General features: G+C 47.5%; 1 protein-coding gene across 11 annotated transcripts in view; it reads left to right on the forward strand.

Annotated features, from left to right (window-relative positions):
- LOC105472007 (calcium voltage-gated channel subunit alpha1 B) overlaps positions 1 to 21790 on the forward strand; it is a 253579-nt gene that overhangs the window by 18464 nt on the left and 213325 nt on the right. For all 11 annotated transcript variants that reach the window (XM_071078713.1, XM_071078714.1, XM_071078711.1 and 8 more), the window contains exons 4-5: positions 19614 to 19705; positions 21067 to 21219. In XM_071078713.1, coding sequence (XP_070934814.1) covers positions 19614 to 19705; positions 21067 to 21219 — 245 coding nt within the window. The remainder of the gene's footprint in view (positions 1 to 19613; positions 19706 to 21066; positions 21220 to 21790) is intronic.

Here is a 21790-nt window from a genome sequence, read left to right on the forward strand (position 1 = left end):
CTGGAATAGACATGGTTGTGGTGTACAATTCTTTTGATATTGCTGAAGTCTATTTGCTAACATCTTGTTGAAGATTTTTGCGTATGTATTCATGAAGGCTATTGGTCTGTGGTTTTTTTTGGTACCGTCTTTGTCTTGTTTTGATGTCAGGGTGATGCAAGCTTCATAAAATGAATTTAGAAATGCTCTCCCTCTTCTATTTTCTAAAAGCTGTTGTGTGAAAATGGAGTTAAAATGTTTGTTGAAAAATCTGCAGTGGATCCAGGTGGCCCTGGAGATTTCCTTTTGGGAGCTTTTGTGTTACACATTCACTTTCCTTAAGAGTTATGTGGATGTTCAAACGATCTGTGTCACGTTGGGTCAGTTGTGTGAGTTTGCGTTTTCTGAGGAAGTGGTCCATTTAGTCCAACTCGTTGAATTTATGTGTGTAGAGCTGTTCACAGTGTTCCTTCGTTGTCCTTTTGATGTCTGTAGGGTTTCTAATAGCTCGTTTCATTTCTTATATTGGTAGTTTTTGTTTTCTCCTTTTGTTCTTGTGTGTGTGTGTGGCTTTTTCTTTCTGGTCAGTCTTGCTGGAAATTTGTCAGTTATGTCAGTTTTTTTCCAAAGAAGCAGCTCTCTTTTTTTTTGGTTGATTTTCTCTTTTTTGCTTACTATTTCATTTATTTCTGCTCTTATTTTATTACTTCCTTCATTCTGTTTGATTTGAGTTTATTTTACTCTTCATCTTCTCTGTTCTTGTGGCAAGAGCTTAGACTAGTGATTGCAGTTTTTGGTTTTTTCTAACGTATACATATAATACTATAAATTTGCTTCTTAGACCCGGTGCGGTGGCTCATGCTTGTACTCCCAGAACTTTGGGAGGCCAAGGCAGGTGGATCACCTGAGGTCAGGAGTTCAAGACCAGCCTGGCTAACATGGTGAAACCCTGTCTCTACTAAAGATACAAAAATTAGCCAGTCATGGTGACAGGTGCCTGTAATCCCAGCTCAGGAGGCTGAGGCAGGAGAATCACCTGAACCTGGAAGGTAGAGGTTGCGGTGAGCTGAGATCGCGCCATTGCACTTCAACCTGAGTGACAGAGTGAGACTCTGTCTCAAAAAATAAAAGCAAAAACAAAAAGTTTTCTTCTTAGCACTACTTTAGCTGTATATTAAACATTTTAATATGTTGTATTTTCAATTTAATTCAAATCTGTGTATTTTATTTTGTGTTTTTATCATTTTATCTTATTATTAGTAGTATTTATATTTTTGCAGTTGATCTTGGCTCACTGCAACCTCTGCCTCCTGGGTTCAAGCGATTCTCCTGCCTCAGCCTCCTGAGTCGCTGGGATTACAGGTGCCCACCACCATGCCCAGCTAATTTTTCTATTTTTAGTACAGACGGGGTTTCAAATGAAATTTTATTTACCCATATGTTTACTCTTTGCATTTTTCTTTCTTCCTAATGGTCAACAATTAAAATAAAAATCATGTTCTTTCTGTTTAGATAAATTCCTTTAATTATTCTTTCCGGATAGGTCTGCTGGTGACAAATTCTGTTCGTATTTATTCGCCTGAGAATGACCTGATTTCCCCGCCATTCCCCAAAGGTATTTTGCTGGGTATAGATATCTGGGTTGACAAGTCTTTTCTTTCAGCATCTGAAAATACTGTGCAACTTTCCTTCTGACCCTCATGGTTTATGATGAGTAATCTTCTGTCCGCTGAGTTGCTTTTCCAAATAGATAAGGTATTATGTTTCTCTGATGCTCAATAATTTTTGTTTTTAGTTCTTGGGAATTTGACTGTGATGCATCTTATTTTGATTATCTTTGAGTTGATCCTGTTTGGGGTCCTCTCAGCTTCTTGAATCTGTAGGTTTATTTCTCTTACCAAATTTGGGGAGTTCTTGGTTATTACGTCTTTGAGTACTTTTTCAGTCCTGCCTTCATTCTCCTTTTTTTCTGGAACTCTGATGATGCTGATATTACGGTTCCATAGTTCCTTGAGGCTCTGTTGTTGTTGTTCTCCTTCTTGTTTTTTCTTTCTTTTTATTTTTTGAGACAGGGTCTTACTCTGTTGCTCAGGCTGGAGTGCAGTAGCATGATCATGGCTCGCTGCAGCCTCCACCTCAGACTCCTGAGTAGCTGGGACTAAGGCACACAACACCATGCCTGAATAATTAAATTTTTTTTTTTTTTGAGATGGAATCTCGCTCTGTCACCCAGGCTGCTGTGGCACAATCCTGGCTCACTGCAAGCTCCACCTCCCAGGTTCACGCCATTCTCCTGCCTCAACCTCCCAAGTAGCTGGGACTACAGGCACCCACCACCATGCCTGACTAATTTTTTGTATTTTTAGTAGAGACGGGGTTTCACCGTGTTAGCCAGGATGGTCTCAATCTCCTGACCTCGTGATCTGCCTGCCTCAGCCTCCCTAAACATTTTTTTTGTAGAGACAGAGTCTAACTGTGTTGCTCAGGCTGGTTGAAAACTCCTGGACTCAAGCAGTCCTCCTGCCTCAGCTTTCCAAAGTGCTGGGGTTATAGGTGTGAGCCACCCTGCCTGACCTTCTTTCTTTCTTTTTTTTTTTTTTTTTGAGATGGAGTCTCTCTCTGTTGCCCAGGATGGACTGCAGTGCTGCAATCTCGGCTCACTGCAACCTCTGCCTCCTAGGTTCAAGCGATTCTCCTGCCTTAGCTTCCTGAGTAGCTGGGATTACAGGCACCTGCCACCACGCCCGGCTAATTTTTGTATTTTTTTTTAATAGAGGTGGGGGTTTCACCATGTTGGCTAGGCTGGTCTTGAACTCCTGACCTCAGACGATCCACCTGCCTCGCCTCCCGAAATGCTGGGATTGGGATGTGCTCTCTTAACCTCAGTGTCTCTTGCAAGGAACTGTGTAATGTGCCAGCCCCTGAGGGTGTCATGAGAGTCCCTGGCTTGTAGCAGACGGCTCCCCGCTGTCGTGTGTGGGCTTAGGGTTGGGGGTCCCCACATGCCACGCCTAGCTCTTCTCCCCGTCCTTGCTTTGGAGCGGGCTAAGTGGCTCCCACCTCTTGGCCCGTTAGAGCAGGGACTGGGCGGGGAGCTGAGGGGAGGCTGCGGCGGCTTTGGCCGAGAGCTGCCGGCTCTTTCCATGGCAGTTGCAAGCAGGCTCCTGGGTGAGAACCAGTGCCCGGAAGGTCGGTGACAAAGCAGATCCTGGAGTTGGTGCCTCCCCTGCCAGCTTGGCTCCCATGTAGAACCAGCCTGAGAGTAGTAAGCAGTCTCCCTGGACTGGGCCTGACTGGCACCTGCCCCACCTGCCCTGGGCCAGGGACCCCTGCCCCTGTGCAGGCTCTGTGGTCTCCCCCAGCCCAGCGCAGACCCTCCGAGGGGCTGGTCCCGGTTGAAGGGGCGTAGGTAGGGCCCTGCCCCACAGGGAGCAGCAGGAAGCAAGGACGGGGTTCAGGGGGGCTGGGGTGGGCCAGATGCGAAGGACGGGGTATGGGGGGGCCGGGGCGGGCCAGATGTGAAGGACGGGGTACAGGGGGGCCCGGGGTGGGCCAGATGCGAAGGACGGGGTACAGGGGGGCCGGGGCGGGCCAGATGCGAAGGACGGGGTACAGGGGGGCCGGGGCGGGCCAGATGCGAAGGACGGGGTACAGGGGGGCCAGGGTGGGCCAGATTTGAAGGACGGGGTACAGGGGCTGGCCAGGGCGGGCCAGATGCGTGGGGACATGGGAGCATCCATAGTTTCTCATAGAACATGACATCTTTGAGTCCCCAGTCACCTCTGCAAGCCCCTGGCGTTTTCAGAACTGGGGCACCCTGTGGGGTACGGCTGGGCTGTGAAGTGTGGAGGTGGCTAGACCAGGCCTGGCTGGGGTATGCCCCAGAGGCTCCTCACAGACAGCTGTGGAAAGGCAGGGTGCCCCCCAGGCCCACGCAGAGGGTGTGTGGCTGGGACCTAGAGTCTGGGGGATGTGGGGTGGGTTTTGGGTCAGCGTTAGGGGGCCCAGATGAAGCCTGCAGCAGTGTGGTTCCAGCCTCCCTCCCCTCTGTGGGGCTGGGAGCACTCCCTGACCTCGGGTGCCAGAGTGAGGGCGGGTCTTTACATGCGTGACTGCCGTCGTGTCTGTGCTGTGTGTGTCTCCGCCGTGGGTCTCTGTCTGTGTATGTGTATTTCTATGTCGTGTCTGTGCCGTGTGTCCCTGTGTCTGTGTGTCTCTGTTTCCGTGTGTCTGCGCTGTGTGTCTCTGTATCTGTATCCGTGTCCATATCTGTCCCGTGTGTCTCTGTTGTGTGTCTCTGTGTCCGTGTGTCTGTGTGTATGTGCCATGTGTCTGTGTCGTGTATCCCTGTGTCAGTGTCTGTGTCTCTGTGTCCGTGTCTGTGTCTGTTCTGTGTGTCTCTGTGTCGGTGTGTGTGCTATGTGTCTTTGTGTCTGTGCTGTGTGTCCCTGTGTCTGTGTCGTGTGTCCCTGTGTCTGTGCTGTGTGTCTCTGTGTCCGTGTGTCTGTGCCATGTGTCTGTGTCTGTGTCATGTGTCCCTGTGTCTGTGCTGTGTGTCCCTGTGTCTGTGTCTGTGCCGTGTGTCCGTGTGTCTGTGTCATGTGTCCCTGTGTCTGTGTCTGTGTGTCCCTGTGTCTGTGCTGTGTGTCTCTGTGTCCGTGTGTCTGTGCCATGTGTCTGTGTGTCCCTGTGTCTGTGCCGTGTGTCCCTGTGTCTGTGTCTGTGTGTCCCTGTGTCTGTGTCTGTGTGTCCCTGTGTCTGTGCCGTGTGTCCCTGTGTCTGTGTGTCCGTGTCTGTGTCATGTGACCCATCCCTGTGTCTGTGCCATGTATCTCTGTGTTCCTGTGTCTGTGCGTCCGTGTCTGTGCCTGCGTGTCTGTGTGTCCCCGTGTCCGTGTCTGCAACCTCCACCTCCCGGGTTCAAGTGATTTTCCTGCCTCAGCCTCCTGAGTAGCTGGGATTACAGGCACACACCACCACGCCCAGCTGATTTTTGTATTTTTAGTAGAGATGGGGTTATTATTATTTTGCATTATTTTGATGGTACAGATTGTCAGAGTGGACTGGGTACAAGTGTTTAAACATTTCATGGCTCCTGACACATTTTGCCAAGTTGTTTTCCAAATGGGATATATAAGTTCGTGTTCCACCAGTTCTATGTAAATCATTAGGGTTTTTTTGTGATTTTTTTTTTTTTTTTTTTGAAACTGAGTCTAGAGCTGTTGCCTGGGCTGGAGTGCAGTGACGTGATCTTGGCTCACTGCAACCTCAACCTCCAGGGTTCACGTGATTCTCCTGCCTCAGCCTCCTGACTAGCTGGGACTACAGGTGCCCACCACCACGCCCGGGTGATTTTTTGTGTTTTTAATAGAGACGGGGTTTTACCACGTTGGCCAGGCTGGCGTCGAACTCCTGACCTCAAGTGATCCACCCGCCTCGACCTCCCAAAGTGCTGGGATTATAGGCGTGAGCCACTGCGTCTGGCCTAAATCATTAGTTTTAATTTCAGTTTTGCCACCGCTGGATATATTTTCAAAGCTCTTGTTAATTTATTCAATATAAATCTGTACCTTGTTGTCCTTTTTTCCATTACTGATGAGCTTGGGCATGTTCACACATTACTAAATGGTGTTTACTTTTGTGAGTTATCTCTGGGGTTCTTTGCCATTTCATTCTGGAAATTTCTCCATTAATGTTTATTAAGTGCACACTGCCTGCCAGGTACTGTGCCAGGCCTGGAGCTAAGAAGCAAAACACTGGTTCCTCCTGGAGAAGGGGAAAGTGGGGGTGGAGTGAGAGGTCCTGCCGGCTCCTAGCCCCTCCCCAATGCACCTCCTCTCCAAGGAGGCTGTTGCCTCCTTGCTTTTCAGTAGGATTTTTCTACAGCCTAAGGCTTCAGGGCGTAGAAAGTACCCAATACTTGTATTGGTATTTAATACTTGTTAAGTTCACGAGTGTGTTCTGTAATTTCCTTTTGCTGTTGTTGTTAATATAACATCTACATCTTTAATTTAAGTACCTCAAAGTTATTTTATTTAGGTATTTGTTTAAATGTCAGCAGAGGAGAAACATTTTTCTTTTCTGTTTACAAAAAAGTACTGATTTTCTTACTTTATGACACACACTGCTGCCATCCTGCGATATGCACGGGTTAATATTTTGAGCTATTTCTTTCCTTCCAAACTTTTTCTGTGTGTAAGTTTGTTTTTTTTTTTCCTTTTTTTTGAGACGGAGTTTCACTCTTGTCACCCAGGCTGGAGTGTAATGGCACGATCTCAGCTCACTGCAACCTCCGCCTCCTGGGTTCAAGAAATTCTCCTGCCTCAGCCTCCCAAGTAGCTGGGATTACAGGTGTGCACCACCACGCCCGCTTAATTTTTATAGTATTATTAGAGACGGGATTTCACCATGTTGGCCAGGATGGTCTTGAACTCCTGACCTCAGGTGATCCACCCGCCTCGACCTCCCAAAGTGCTGGGATCACAGGTGTGAGCCACTGCGCCCGGCCAGTGTGTAGGTTTTTTTTTTTTTTTTTTTTTTTTGAGACGGAGTCTCGCTCTGTCGCCCAGGCTGGAGTGCAGTGGCCGGATCTCAGCTCACTGCAAGCTCCGCCTCCCGGGTTCGGGCCATTCTCCTGTCTCAGCCTCCTGAGTAGCTGAGACTACAGGCGCCCGCCACCTCGCCCGGCTAGTTTTTTGTATTTTTTAGTAGAGACGGGGTTTCACCGTGTTAGCCAGGATGGTCTCGATCTCCTGACCTAGTGATCCGCCCGTCTCGGCCTCCCAAAGTGCTGGGATTACAGGCTTGAGCCACCGCGCCCGGCCCAGTGTGTAGGTTTTTAAATACACAATTGATATCACCCTCCAGGGCTACTGCAGGCCCCCCGCTCCCGTCGTGGGCAGGCCACCCGGTGCAGCTGTGCCGGCTCGTACAAGATGCAGGGTGAGGGCCCCCACGGGTGCTCACTACACACAGATGTCTCAGCATCTGATGTCCCAGCAACCCCCACCGCCGAGTGTCCTCTGAAGAGACGATTTAATATCGTTTTAAGAGTTCTTGACGGGCGCGGTGGCTCACGCCTGTAATCTCCGCACTTTGGGAGGCCGAGGCGGGTGGATCACGAGGTCAAGAGATCGAGACCATCCTGGCTAACACGGTGAAACCCCGTCTCTACTAAAAATACAAAAAATTAGCCGGGCGTGGTGGCGGCGCCTGTAGTACCAGCTACTTGGGAGGCTGAGGCAGGAGAATGGAGTGAACCCGGGAGGCGGAGCTTGCAGTGAGCCAAGATCGTGCCATTGCCCTCCAGCCTGGGTGGCAGAGCGAGACTCCATCTCTTTTTTTTTTTTTTTTTTTTTTGAGATGGAGTCTCGCTTTGTCGCCCAGGCTGGAGTGCAGTGGCCGGATCTCAGCTCACTGCAAGCTCCGCCTCCCGGGTTCACGCCATTCTCCTGCCTCAGCCTCCCAAGTAGCTGGGACTACAGGCGCCCGCCACCTCGCCCGGAGACTCCATCTCAAAAAAAAAAAAAAAAAGAAAAAAAGAGTTCTTATCAACATAATAGGACATGAACAGGACATAAGAAAAGAAATAGATACAATGGTCACCGCTGGCAGACAGCGGTAAATTCCCAGGAACTTGGTTAAGAACAGAGCTTCCTGAAGTGTTGGTCTGGGACTAACCCAGGATCTCCCAGCAGCCTCAGCATCACCTGGGAGACCATTAGCAAATTCTTGAGGGGGCGGTGGGAGTGGGGGGAGACAGAGGCAGTGCAGTGGCTCACACCTGTAATCATAGCCCTTTGAGAGGCAGAGGTGGGAGGATCTCCTGAGCCCAGGAGTTCAAGATTAGCCTGGGCAACATAGTGAGACAGAACTCGGTCAAATTCCTCTTGTCAAGCATTTAGGTTATTTCCTATTTTGCTTTTGTAGATAAACCAAAACACGTACCTATATCTTTATATATCTCTTATTTCCTTGGGACAAATGCCTAAAAGTTGAATAATCTTTGTTTCTTCCGTAAATTACACTATTAAAAAACTCTTCACCGGTGGCTCACACTGTAATCACTGCACTTTGGGAGGCTGAGGAGGGCGGATCACAGGGCCAAGAGATAGAGACCATTCTGGCCAACGTGGTGAAACCCCATCTCTACTAAAAATACAAAAAAATTAGCTGGTTGTAGTGGTGAGGTGAGCACCTGTAGTCCCAGCTACTCGGGAGGCTGAGGCAGGAGAATCACTTGAACCTGGGAGGCGGAGGTTGCAGTGAGCCGAGATCACACCACTGCACTCCAGCCTGGTGAGAGAGTGAGACTCCGTCTCAAACAAACAAGCAAAAACCCTTCACCTTCACATCACTTGGTCATACCCCGCTTTGACTCCTGTGTGTCGGCGACGCTCTCTGTCCGTGCCTGTGGTCTCGTTGTGTAGCTTAGAGGAGGGGTTTAATGTCTCATAAGCCAGTCCTGTTCTCCTTGCTTTTCTCTTTTGAATCCTGCTTTAATGTTTTACCTACTTAGTTTTCCAGATAGATTTTGGGATCATTTTGTGAGTAGCCTCAATAACCCCTGTTGGAATTTTGTTTGATTTATCAGAATCTATAAATTGATTTCAGGAGAATCAAATTTAGAAATAAATATACTTATTAGAAATAAATATACTATATTCCATCCAGGAATGTAGTATGTATTAAAATTTATTCAGCTCTCCTTCTTGATTTTTGTAAATAGATTTTGTAGTTTCTTTATAAAGGTCACCTGCACTGTTAAAGCCATTCCTAAGTGGTTTGTATTGATTGGCGGCATTTCGATTGAGGCATTTATTTCATTGCATTTCCTGGCTGTCCCTGTCTTGTGTCACTGCTGGCTTCTGGTGTTTGTCCATCCATCAGGCTGCTGGTTCTGGGCGCCAGGGCACACCCCTTCTGGGTAGAGCTGGGCAGCGCGCTTTGTTTGCTGATGGGCTTGGAGCGAAGTTTTGGTTGTGATTACAGTGCCTGGACGTTGCTTCTCCTGCCAGTTTTTTCCTTTCTGTCATTGGTTTGATCTCATCATCCTGCACTTTTGAGTTTTATGCTGCTTTCTGTCTTTTCTGGAAGTCAGGAGGGGCACACAAACCAGAAGGAAGCTTTTCAGGCTGATGCTCTGGACCGTTGGGGCTCACAACTTGGGTGAGCATCAGAATCACCCATAAGACGTGTTAAAACCCAGAGTGCCGGACCCTGCCCTCTGATTTCTGAGTTCTTTCTGGGAAAGAATTAGCATTTCTTTACATATATAAATATATAATAGTATTTGTCTCTCCTTTTTTTTTTTTTTTTTTTTTTGAGAGACAGGGTCTTGCTCTGTTGCTCTGTTGCCCAGGCTGGAGTGCAGTGGCGCGATCATGGCTCACTGCAGCCTCAACCTCCTGGGCTCAAGCCATCCTCCCACCTTAGCCTCCTGAGGGTGGAACGGAAGGTGTGCGCCACCATGCCTGACTACTTAAAATTTTTTTTTTTTTTGGTAGAGATGGGTCTCACTATGTTGCCCAGGCTAATCTTGAACTCCTGGGCTCAGGCGATCCTCCCACCTCTGCCTCTCAAAGGGCTATGATTACAGGTGTGAGCCACTGCACTTCCTCTGTCTCCCCCCACTCCCGCCGCCCCCTCAAGAATTTGCTAATGGTCTCCCAGGTGATGCTGAGGCTGCTGGGAGATCCTGGGTTAGTCCCAGACCAACACTTCAGGAAGCTCTGTTCTTAACCAAGTTCGTGGGAATTTATCCCTGTCTGCCAGCGGTGATCATTTTATCTATTTCTTTTCTTATGTCCTGTTCATGTCCTATTGTGTTGGTGAGAACTCCTAAAACAATATTAAATGAGAATTATGGTGATACTTCTTATTTTGTTATCTGACTTGAAGAAAATCCTTCATGATAAATGTAGGTTTGTTAGTACTCTTGAGAATGGATTTTGTCCATAGAAAATATTTTTCAGAAACCACTTTAGTTTCTAAATGTCAACATTCCATTTTTAAAGTTAGAAATTCAAAAATGTTGGGTTTTTAAAAGCTTTTAGGGGCTGGGCGCAGTGGCTCACGCCTGTAATCCCAGCACTTTGGGAGGCCAAGGCAGGTGGATCACGAGGTCAGGAGTTTGAAACCAGCCTAGCCAGCATGTTCCCCCCCAGGAGGCTAAGGTGGGAGGATGGGTTGAGCCGAGGAGGTTGAGTCTGCAGTGAGCCATGATCGCACCACTGCACTCCAGCCTGAGCAACAGAGCGGCAGAGCAGGACCCTGTAGCTGGGATTACAGGTGCACACCACCATGCCTGGGTCTACTAAAAATACAAAAATTAGCCAGACATGGTAGTACGCCCCTGTAGTCCTGGCTACTCGGGAGGCTGAGGCAGGAGAATCACTTAAACCCGGGAGGCGGAGGTTGTGGTTAGCCGAGATTATGCCACTACACTCCAGCCTGGGTGACAGAGTGAGACTCTGTCTCAAAAAAAAAAAAAAAGCAAAAAAAAAAAGCTTTTAGATTCAACTTATGAAAAATTGTATTTGTACATTTAGCAATTTTTAACATTCATTTTCAAGAAGATTCTAAGAAATGTTTTATCCTATTTTATAAACTTAGACATTTAAATTTTTGTTTATAAATTTACTGTAACTAGACCTTCCTAAGTACTTAAGTATTGTATACTGAATAAATTAAAGTGTAAATATGGTGAATCTGTAAATTTGCTTAAATGGTTCAATAGTTTCTATAAATTTATTAGGTTTTCAGCTTAAAATCACAAGTCTCAATCAGTTCCATTGCATATTTTAAATTCGAATCCCAGGGCCAATGTGATGCTAAATACAGCTTCATATGGTCTGATAAGTTCTCTTCATCATAACTCAAAAAATATTAATTCAGACAATCTGATTTCCGCAAACATTGCTGCATTTAATTCTCAGCCTTCCTGGGGTTAAATATGCTGGTCACTGTCCCCTCCTGACAAGTGAATGGAGGTGCGCTGCCCTTGCCCTCTCTGGACTGCCCCATCACGTTTGCTGGCTGGAATGGCTGCAGTGCAGACCAGATTTTTTCCTGAAAAATACTGGTGGACTATGGCAAGGGCTTCTCCACTCAGACCCTGGAGGCCTCAGAGACCCAGTAGGCTGCAGTTAGGCTGTAATTTATTCCAGAGGCTGCTTACGCCACTTGAGTGGATTTTGTGGTTTTTTTGGCTCTCAAGATTATAGAAACGTCCAGCCTGGGTCTAAACACCTTTGAATTCTTCGTTAAAAAAGAAGAGTTGTTTTCCGGCCCCAGGGGCTCATAGTAACTCCTCCCCGTTAAAATGCCTTTCTGTCTTTCATGTCTTTGCTTGCCAGGACGACTCCTAAGGCCGCTTTGCTGACATTTCAGCATTTGTCAGAGAGCATCCTGGTGCCTGGGAGACAGAAAAGCTGTAAGGTGAAGGGAGAGAGAGACTTTTCCTCCTATGTAATTTGTCTTTCTTGGGAATGGAATTGGGGCCCTTCAGGAGCTGTTCACTGTCTGGGTCATCTGTGTTTCCAGTCTCAGTCTTGCTGACTCCATGCCTGTGTGTTGTCTTATTGAACATACGTGTTCCCCTGCATGCCCTTGTGATGTCTTATTTAACATACGTGTTTCTCTGCATCCCTGTGTGATGTCTTATTTAACATACGTGTTCCCCTGCATGCCCTTGTGATGTCTTATTGAACATACGTGTTTCTCTGCATCCCTATGTGATGTCTGATTTAACATACGTGTTCCCCTGTATCCCCGTGTGATGTCTTATTTAACATACATGTTCCCCTGCATGCCCTTGTGATGTCTTATTGAACATACGTGTTTCTCTGCCTCCCCGTGTGATGCCTTATTGAACATACGTGTTTCTCTGCATCCCCGTGTGATGTCTTATTTAACATACGTGTTTCTCTGCCTCCCCGTGTGATGCCTTATTGAACATACGTGTTTCTCTGCCTCCCCGTGTGATGCCTTATTGAACATACGTGTTCCTCTGCCTCCCCGTGTGATGTCTTATTTAACATACGTGTTTCTCTGCATCCCCGTGTGATGTCTTATTTAACATACGTGTTCCTCTGCCTCCCCGTGTGATGCCTTATTGAACATACGTGTTTCTCTGCCTCCCCGTGTGATGCCTTATTGAACATAGGTGTTTCTCTGCCTCCCCGTGTGATGCCTTATTTAACATACATGTTCCTCTGCATCCCCGTGTGATGTCTTATTTAACATAAGTGTTTCTCTGCATCCCCGTGTGATGTCTTATCTAACATATGTGTTCCTCTGTGTGCTCCCCTGGTCTGCATTTCTCTGTACATTGGGAGTTAGCTTGGGACATTTTTCTTAGAGAACTAAAATATTACAGATGTGGTTGAAGTCTTCTGAATACAGTCCCCCAGTCAGATTCTCTTCTCTTTCTCTTTTCTCTCCCTGTGGGAGCAGGTGTCCTGATTTGTGTTTGTCCTGCCAGGGCATGTGGGTGTGTGGACACTCCACCTTTTGCTGTGTATTTATATCCATAAATAATGTAGCCTGTGAGTGTGTCTGTGTATTCACACACAGATACATGGTTATTTCACAGCTAGCCTCTACCCCTCAACATTATTTTAAACATTTTTCCATGTTAATATGCACAGCCTTATTTAGTTTTTCATGCTCGTTCATTTTTAACTGTGGAATAATATTCCATTGTGTGCATATGCCACAATTAATTTTTCCTCTCTTCTTGTGAAAGGCATTTTTATTTTCCTTTCTTACCGTTACAAACAGGGATGCGAATGTGCCTGGGGTGTGGTTAGAAGTGGTTTCCTGAATCCTGGGGATGCTCATTTAAAAATTTCCTAGAAGTAGCCAAATACTCTCCGAAGCGATTCTACAGTTCTTTCTTCCAACACATCACCACGCTTTAACACTGTGTGCTAAACTAAGGTGTGAAGTGGCAGCTCTTTGTTACTTTAATCTGGATTTCTCTGATTGCCAATCATTTTGAGCATCTTCTTCCCCCTTGTAATTTGTTGATTTTTCTGATTGGTTATTTGTATATTTCATATGAATTTGTAGACATTTTTTCTACATTCAGAAAACCAATTCTTTTTCATTTTCTTTATGCTGTCTTTTTTTTTTTTTTTTTTTTTTGAGACAGAGTCTCGCTCCGTCGCCCAGGCTGGAGTGCAGTGGAGCAATCTCGGCTCACTGCAAGCTCCGCCTCCCGGGTTCACGCCATTCTCCTGCCTCAGCCTCCCAAGTAGCTGGGACTATAGGCACCCACCACCTCGCCCGCCTAATTTTTTGTATTTTTAGTAGAGATGGGGTTTCACCGTGTTAGCCAAGATGGTCTCGATCTCCTGACCTCATGATCTGCCCACCTTGGCCTCCCAAAGTGCTGGGATTACAGGCGTGAGCCACCGCGCCCGGCTATGCTGTCTTTTATGGTACGGTTTAATTTTATTGTAGTCACATTTATTAATCTATTGCTTTAGTCTCGTCATCCTTCCTTACCACACCATCACAGAGCTGTTCTCTTGTATTTTTTTGCAGCTTTAAAGTTTGCTTTCTATGCTTAGGTCTTTGATACACCTGGAATGTATTTGCGATTGGTACTCCCTCTTTTTGCCTATGGGTGACCTGGTTTTCCAACATCGTTTGGCGGCTGCTCCACCCTTTCTCCCTGATTTGGAATGGTGCCACTGCCTTTGTCAAACACCAGGTTTCATACATCAGGCCTGTTTGTGGCTCTTGATCTGCCCCATGCCTTCCCTGTCCAATCCCCAGAGTATTAATTATTTTAGCTTCACAGTAAGTCTTGGGGACTGAAGCAAGAGCTGATCTCCTGGTTTGTTCTTCAGCATCGCTTGACTGTTCATGGCCCTTGGCTTGTCCATATGAATGTAAAGATGAGCTTGTTAAGTTCCACCATGGCTCTGCTGAAGTCTTTTTAAAAAACAGCTTTACTGAGGCCGGGCGCGGTGGCTCACACCTGTAATCCCAGCACTTTGGGAGGCCGAAGCAGGTGGATCATCTGAGGTCAGGAGTTCAAGACCAGCCTGGCCAACATGGTGAAACCCTGTCTGTACTAAAGATACAAAAATTAGCCGGGTGTGGTGGCACACGCCTGTAATCCCAGCTACTCAGGAGGCTGAGGCAGGAGAATCACTTGAATCCGGGAAGTGGAGGTTACAGTGAGCCAAGATGGCGCCACTGCACTCCAGCCTCCGTGACAGAGTGAGATGCCGTCTCAAAAAAAAAAAAAAAAAGCTTTACTGAGATATAACTTCACACAGCATACAGTTTTCCCATTTGAAGTGTACAAGTTAGTGGTTTTGGCATATTAAATTTTTAATTTTTACAAATTGTGGTAAAATATGTATAAAATGAAGTTTTCTGTTTTAACCTTTTTTTTTTTTTGAGACAGAATTTTGCTCTTGTTGCCCAGGCTGGAGTGCAATGGTATGATCTCAGCTCACCGCAACCTCTGCCTTCCGGGTTCCAGCGATTCTCTGGCCTCAGCCTTCTGAGTAGCTGGGATTACAGGCGTGCGCCACCACGTCCGGCTAATTTTGTATTTTTAGTAGACTCGGGGTTTCTCCATGTTGGTCAGGCTTGTCTCAAACTCCTGACCTCAGGTGATCCACCCGCCCTGGCCTCCCAAAATGTTGGGATGACAAACGTGAGCCACTGCGCCTGGCCTTGCAATTTCTAAATTTTTTATTGCCCCAAACAGAAACTTAGTACCTATTAAGCAATAACTCCCCACTTCCCTTCCTTCAGCCTTGGGTTAGTGCTAATTTACTTACTGTGTCTATGAATTTGCCTATTCCAGGTACCTCATGTAAGTGGGATCGTACGTTATTTGCCCTTTTGTGTCTGGATTATTTCACTTAGAACAATGTTACCCAAGTTCATCCATGCTGCAGCAAATGCAGCATTAGAGCTTCGTGCCTTTTGTGGAGGAGAATAGTTATTCACGTGCGTGTACCACATCGTGCACACATTCTTCAGCGATAGACATTTGTGTTCTTCTCATCTTCCAGTTATTATGAGTGACGCTGCTATGCACGTTGGTGTATGAGTGTCTGATTGAGTCCTGCTTTCAATTCTTGTGGATATATAGCTAGAAGGGGAATTGCTGGATCATATGTTAATTCTATGTTGAACATTTTTTTTTCATTTTTAGTTTTTTTCAAGATAGAGTCTCACTCTGTGGTCCAGGCTGGAGTGCAGTGGCACGATCTCAGCTCACTGCAACTTCCACCTCTCGAGTTCAAGCGATTCTTGTGCCTCAGCCTCCCAAGTGGTTGGGATTACAGGCCCCCATCACCAGTCCAGGCTAATTTTTGTGTTTTTAGTAGAGACGGGGTTTCACCATGTTGGCCAGGCTGGTCTCGAACTCCTGACCTCAGGTGATCTGCCTGCTTCGGCCTCCCAAAGTGTTGGGATTACAGGCGTGAGCCACTGCGCCCAACCTATGTTTAACTTTTTGAATAACCTTCAAATTGTTTTCCACAGTGGCTGAACCGGTGTGCACTCCCCCCAGCAACACACGAGGGCTCCAGTTTCTCCACATCCTTGCCAACATTTGTTGTTTTCTGTTTATTTTTGATAATAGCTACTTTTTTTTTTTTGAGATGGAGCCTTGCTCTGTTACCCATGCTGGAGTGCAGTGCTCACTGCAACCTCTGCCACCTGGGTTTAAGCAATTCTCATGCCTCAGCCTCCTGAGTTGTTGGGATTACAGGCGCCTGTCACCATGCCTGGCTAATTTTTGTATTTTTATTTTGTTTTTTTTTTTGTTTTTTTTTGTTTTTTTTGAGACGGAGTCTCGCTCTGTCGCCCAGGCTGGAGTGCAGTGGCCGGATCTCAGCTCACTGCAAGCTCCGCCTCCCGGGTTCCCGCCATTCTCCTGTCTCAGCCTCCTGAGTAGCTGGGACCACAGGCGCCGCCACCACGCCCGGCTAATTTTTTGTATTTTTTAGTAGAGACGGGGTTTCACCGTGTTAGCCAGGATGGTCTCGATCTCCTGACCTAGTGATCCGCCCGTCTCGGCCTCCCAAAGTGCTGGGATTACAGGCTTGAGCCACCGCGCCCGGCCATTTTTGTATTTTTAGTAGAGATGGCATTTCACCATGTTGGCCAGGCTGGTTTTGAACTCCTGACCCCAGGTGATCTGCATGCTTCGGCCTCCCAAGGTGTTGGAATTACAGGTGTGAGCCACCGCGCCCGGCCGATAATAGCTATCTTAGTGGGTATGAAGTGGCATTTCATTGTGGTTTTGATGTTTACTTCAAATGATTGAAGTAAATGATTGAAGTAAACATCAAACTCCTGATGATTAGTGATGTTGAGCATCTTTTCATGCACCTGTCGGCCATTTGTGTATCTTCTTTGGAAGAATGTTCATTCAAGTCCTTTGCCCATTTTAAAATTGAGTTGTTTTTGTTGTTGTTGAGTTGTAGGAGTGTTTATGTTTTCTGGATATTAATCCCTTATTAGATACATGATTTGCAGATACTTTCTCCCATTCTGTAGGGTTCTTTTCACTTTTCGATAGTGTCCTCTGATGCAGCAGCCCTCAGCCTTTATGGCTCCAGGGACTGGTTTCATGGAAGACAATTTTTCCATAGACCAGAGGTCAGGGCAATGGTTTTGGGATGATTCAAGTGCGTTATTATTTTTATTGTGCACTTGATTTCTATTATTGTTACATTGTGATATATGATGAAATAATTACACAACTCTCCATAATATAGAGTCAGTGGGAGCCCCGAGATTATTGTCCTGCAACTAGACGGTCCCATCTGGGGGTGATGGGTCAGTGACAGATCATCAGGCGTTAGATTCTCATGAGGAACTGCAGCCGAGATCCCTCACATGTGCAGTTCACAACAGGGTTCGTGCTCCTATGAGAATCTAATACCACTGCCGATCTGACAGGAGGCGGAGCTCAGGCAGTAACGCTCGCCCGCTGCCACCTCCTGCAGAGTGGCCTGATTCCTAACAGGCCACAGAGCGGTACTGGTCTGTGGCCTGAGGGTTGGGGACCCTTGCTCTGATGCACAAAACTTTTTACTTTTGATGAAGTTCAATTTAATCTATTTTTTCTTTTATCGCCTGTGCTCTTGGTGTCATATCTGAGAAATTATTGCCCAATCCAATGTTATGAATATTTCTATGTTTCTCCTAAGAGTTTTCTAGTCTTATCTCTTATATTTAGATCTTTGATCCATTTTGAGTTACTTTCTGTATTTGGTGTAAGGTGAGGGTCCAACTTTATTCTGGCTGGTTGTTGAAAAGATCATTCTTTCTCCACTTAATGGCCTTGGTCCCTTTGTTGAAAACCAGTTGACATATATGTGAGGGCTTATTTCTGGGTTATTATTCTATTCCGTTGATCTAGTTAGTTTTACGTTTTCTACCTTTTCTACTTGTTTTTGTTTAATAGTTTACCCTTTTTATCTGAACAAAATTCCCCTTTCAATAGTTGATCCTGTTGAATGTCTTCCGTAGCACTGGGCTTCCTCAGGTAACTTGGAATTTTGGTTTGAATAGAAGGCTTTTTATTGTCTTTTTTAAAAAATTTCGTTATATTTATCTTTTATTTATTTATTTATTTATCTGTTTGAGATGGAGTCTCGCTCTGTTGCCCAGGCTGGAGTGCAATGGCACAATCTCGGCTCACTTCAACCTCTGCCTCCCAGGCTCAAGCAATTCTCCTGCCTCAGCCTCCCAAGTAGCTGGAATTACAGGCACGTGCTTTTTGTGCTCAGCTAGTTTTTGTATTTTTTTTTTTTTTTTTTTTTGTAGAGATGGGGTTTCACCATGTTGGTCAGGCTGGTCTCGAACTCCTGACCTCAGGGGATCCGCCTGCCTTGGCCTCCCAAAGTGCTGGGATTACAGGCGTGAGCCACTGTGCCCGGCCGATATTTATCTTATTTTTGACCCCCAGCTCTGTTGCAGATTTTGTCTGTCACTGCTATGTGACAGAGCAGGTGGTCACAAAGCCTTCGCCAAGAATCCTGGATGTGCTTTAGAGGCAGAGCCAGCAGGATTGTTGGTGAACTGGATGTGGCATATGAGAGAAGGACCGGAGTCAGGGATGAAGCTTCAGGTTTGGTTTAAACCATAGGTGACTGGTGCGATCCACTGAGGGGAACAAAGGGGAAGGAGCAGGACTGGAAGTAAGAATAGAAAGTTTCTTAGTCATTGTGATGTAACAACTCTGAACTTCAGAAAAAAGGTACATGTTTAGGCCGGGCGCGGTGGCTCACGCCTGTAATCCCAGCACTTTGGGAGGCTGAGGCGGGCGGATCACAAGGTCAGGAGATCGAGACCATGGTGAAACCACGTCTCTACTAAAAATACAAAAAATTAGCCGGGTGCGGTTGTGGGCGCCTGTAGTCCCAGCTACTCGGGAGGCTGAGGCAGGAGAATGGCGTGAACCCGGGAGGCGGAGCTTGCAGTGAGCCGAGATCGCACCACCGCACTCCAGCCTGGGCGACAGAGCGAGACTCCGTCTCAAAAAAAAAAAAAAAAAAAGAAAAAGAAAAAAGGTACATGTTTTATACTTATGTTAAAGTAAAAAAAAAGAATTCTTTAGTTGTGGAATGTTTCATGTGCTTTTTAAAATACCCATATGGGACTGTTAAAAAGGCAGTTGGATATATGAGCCTAGAACTGCAGGTCTGGGTTAAAGATGTACATTTGGGAATAATAGACATACATGCTACTCAAAGCCGTTGGGAAGCTCCTATGTGAAATGAGGCTTGGAGCACCCAAGTTTTGAATCTCTGGCAGAGAAGGCAAAGCTGGCAAAAGAAACTAAGAAGGAGCCCCCGGGGAGTGGGAGGAAAACAGGAGAGAGTTGACCTGAGGCAAGAGACCACAAAGGAGACTTGACCGTTAGAATTGGTCAGAGGAAGGCTTGACGTAGCATTTCAGTGGAGAGGTGGGTGAGAGCCTGGCTGGAGGCCGGAGAAAGCTAACGAGAGACCGCAAGGTAAGGAAGTGGAGAGACCGAGGATTGACACCATCCGTGAGTTCTGATGGGAAGGGAACAGAGAAATGCTCTGTGGTAGAAGGCAGATATGGGATCTTTAGTTTTGTTCTTAAGATGGGAGATACTAAGGTATGTTTTTATGCTGATAGAACTGACCCCAGTGGCTTCCTCATTCCACCTTCCCAATACCCCACTTCCACGTCTTCCTGAGATAAGGGAAAGAATGGTGGTATTTGGGGGTCAGTTCAGGAGTCCCTCAGGCTCCATCCTGCTCCTGCTGTCAGTCACCACTGCCTCTCAGAAGGCAGCTTGAAGTACAGCTGGGGTTGGTTTGGGGATATGGGTCTGGCTTAAACTCAATTGGTAGACAGATTTCCTGCCATGCCAGGGGCCAAGTGTCTGTTCAGAGATGGTGCCTTTGAACGAGAGGTTTGGTCATGTGGGTGATGGTGAACATTCCTGCGAGGGTTTCTGGATTCCGTTCCTGCCTGCTCTCACCTGGCGAGCCGCTCTGTGCTGGCCCTGTGGTTGGACATGTGGGGACACAGGACCCCGGTGTGGGAGCAGTGTCCTCTTCCAGACTCACTGTGGAAACCTTTACTTCCCTTCTTCTCCTTGTTCCTGCCAGGATCCTTGCCACGGCTGGAACTGACTTCGACCTGCGAACACTGAGGGCTGTGCGTGTGCTGAGGCCCCTAAAGCTGGTGTCTGGGATTCCAAGTGAGTCCAGCGAAGATAGGCCCAAGCCTGCCTGGAACAGCCACCTCCTCTCCTACCCTCACCATGGACACGGCCATGGCTACAGTTTGGCTTTGGTGACTCTGAGCTTGCCCCTTTTGACCCCAGGGAACCAGGCAGGAGGAAGGGAGGAGCAGGCGTTTTTTGGCCTGTCCCGCCCTCCATGAAAGCCCACAGGGTGATGCTGTTATTTGACCCTGACCTGGCTTCCCGAGATGGAAGCTTTGTTCCTTCTCACATACTCTGTCACATTTCATCACTTTGCTTCTTTTACTGAGGTTAAAGAATGGATGAGAGGTTGACCAAGGTGGTGCGGAAGGATGCCTGAGAAAATGTGCAAAGGCTGCAAAGGGCCACTTGTCTCTTGGCTCAGTCTTGGCAGAGTCACTGGGGACTGAGGCCAGCCTTAAGACATGCTCCTGAAGTGGGCTGCCCACAGAGCCTGCCATGAGCAGGAGGATGGCCAGGGTGACCTCGTGAGCCAGTGACCACCTGGACCCCTATTCCTTCAGCCCAGCGGAAGTCTGGTTTTAGGTTTACCTAAGGGCCTGAGTGGACATGGAACTAGTGCTTTGTCCTCCAGAGGCCACTGAGGGAAGACCGGTGATTGGCTCCCTGTTCTGCCCTGAGACCCTGCCAGGCAAGGGTTCTGGCCCATATCCAAGTGCTGGGGCCAGGCTGCAAGGGGAGGGGTCAAGGGTTACAGGCTCCTCTGCCCAGTTCCTCACATGCTGTATAGCCAGTGGCAGAACTTTCTCAGGGGCAGGTCTTTTTGCCTCACTTTCTCCCAAGGAGTTGGGTCTGTTAGGAATCTCCCCCAAGATCCCCTGTTCTTCTCTCCCAGGGTCCCCTGCCCTTCCCTCCCAGGGTCCCCTCCTCTTAGCTCCCATCATTCTCTGCTCCTCCCTCCCAGGATCCCCTGCTCTTCCCTCCCAGGATCCCCTGTTCTTTCCTCTCAGGATGTCCTCTGATTCGGCTCTTCCTTCTCAGGGTTTCATTCTCTTTCAGGATTCTCTGTTCTTGCCCCACCCTGAGCCCCACTCCCCACCTCAGACTTCATAACTTGACACCCACACATCCCACTCCTCTGCCTACTTAGAGACACTTCTCAGTCACCTTCTCTCTAGGACCTTATGCTTTGTCCCTCAGCTCTGCCCTACACAAGCACTCTCTGCCCCTCTGCGCCTTCAGGGGCTTTAGCTCTGTCCTTTGACCTTGCAAGCACTCACTGCTTAGCACCTTGCTGTCCCCGCTAGGTTCCTGCTGTTCTGTCCATGCCCCCACCCAACTCCTTGCCCTACCCTGCCCACATTGCTTCCTGACCTGCCCTGTTCTGGCTCCAGGTTTGCAGGTGGTGCTCAAGTCCATCATGAAGGCCATGGTTCCACTCCTGCAGATCGGGCTGCTTCTCTTCTTTGCCATCCTCATGTTTGCCATCATTGGCCTGGAGTTCTACATGGGCAAGTTCCACAAGGCCTGCTTCCCCAACAGCACAGGTGAGGCCAGGCAGCACCGTCCAGCACAGGCGAGGGCCACAGATGCGTTCATCCAGGAGATGGGCACTGTTCTGGGTGCTAGAGGGGCCTTCCTGGTGCCAGATACATGAGGTGGAGCTGACATTCTAGTGGGGGACATAGACAATAGCCTGATAAACACAAGTAAATAAACAAACACAGAAATATAGTAATTATCGATTGTAGTAACTTTTGGGAAGACAACAAAAAGGTATTTGAACTAGAATAATTTGGGGCCTACTTTACGGAGGGGCCCAGCAGGCCACTCTGCCAAGGTGACCGTTGAGCAGCTTCTTAATGCAGGGAGATAGGAGCCGTGTGGCCACCTGAGCAGAACTTTTTTTTTTTTTTTTTGAAACGGAGTCTCGCTCTGTCGCCCAGGCTGGAGTGCAGTGGCCGGATCGCAGCTCACTGCAAGCTCTGCCTCCCGGGTTTATACCATTCTCCTGCCTCAGCCTCCCGAGTAGTGGGACTACAGGTACCTGCCACCTCGCCCGGCTAGTTTTTTGTGTTTTTTTTAGTAGAGACGGGGTTTCACCGTGTTAGCCAGGAT

This window comes from Macaca nemestrina, chromosome 14 (assembly GCF_043159975.1).
Source record: "Macaca nemestrina isolate mMacNem1 chromosome 14, mMacNem.hap1, whole genome shotgun sequence".
In the NCBI taxonomy this organism is placed as follows: Eukaryota; Metazoa; Chordata; class Mammalia; order Primates; family Cercopithecidae; genus Macaca; species Macaca nemestrina.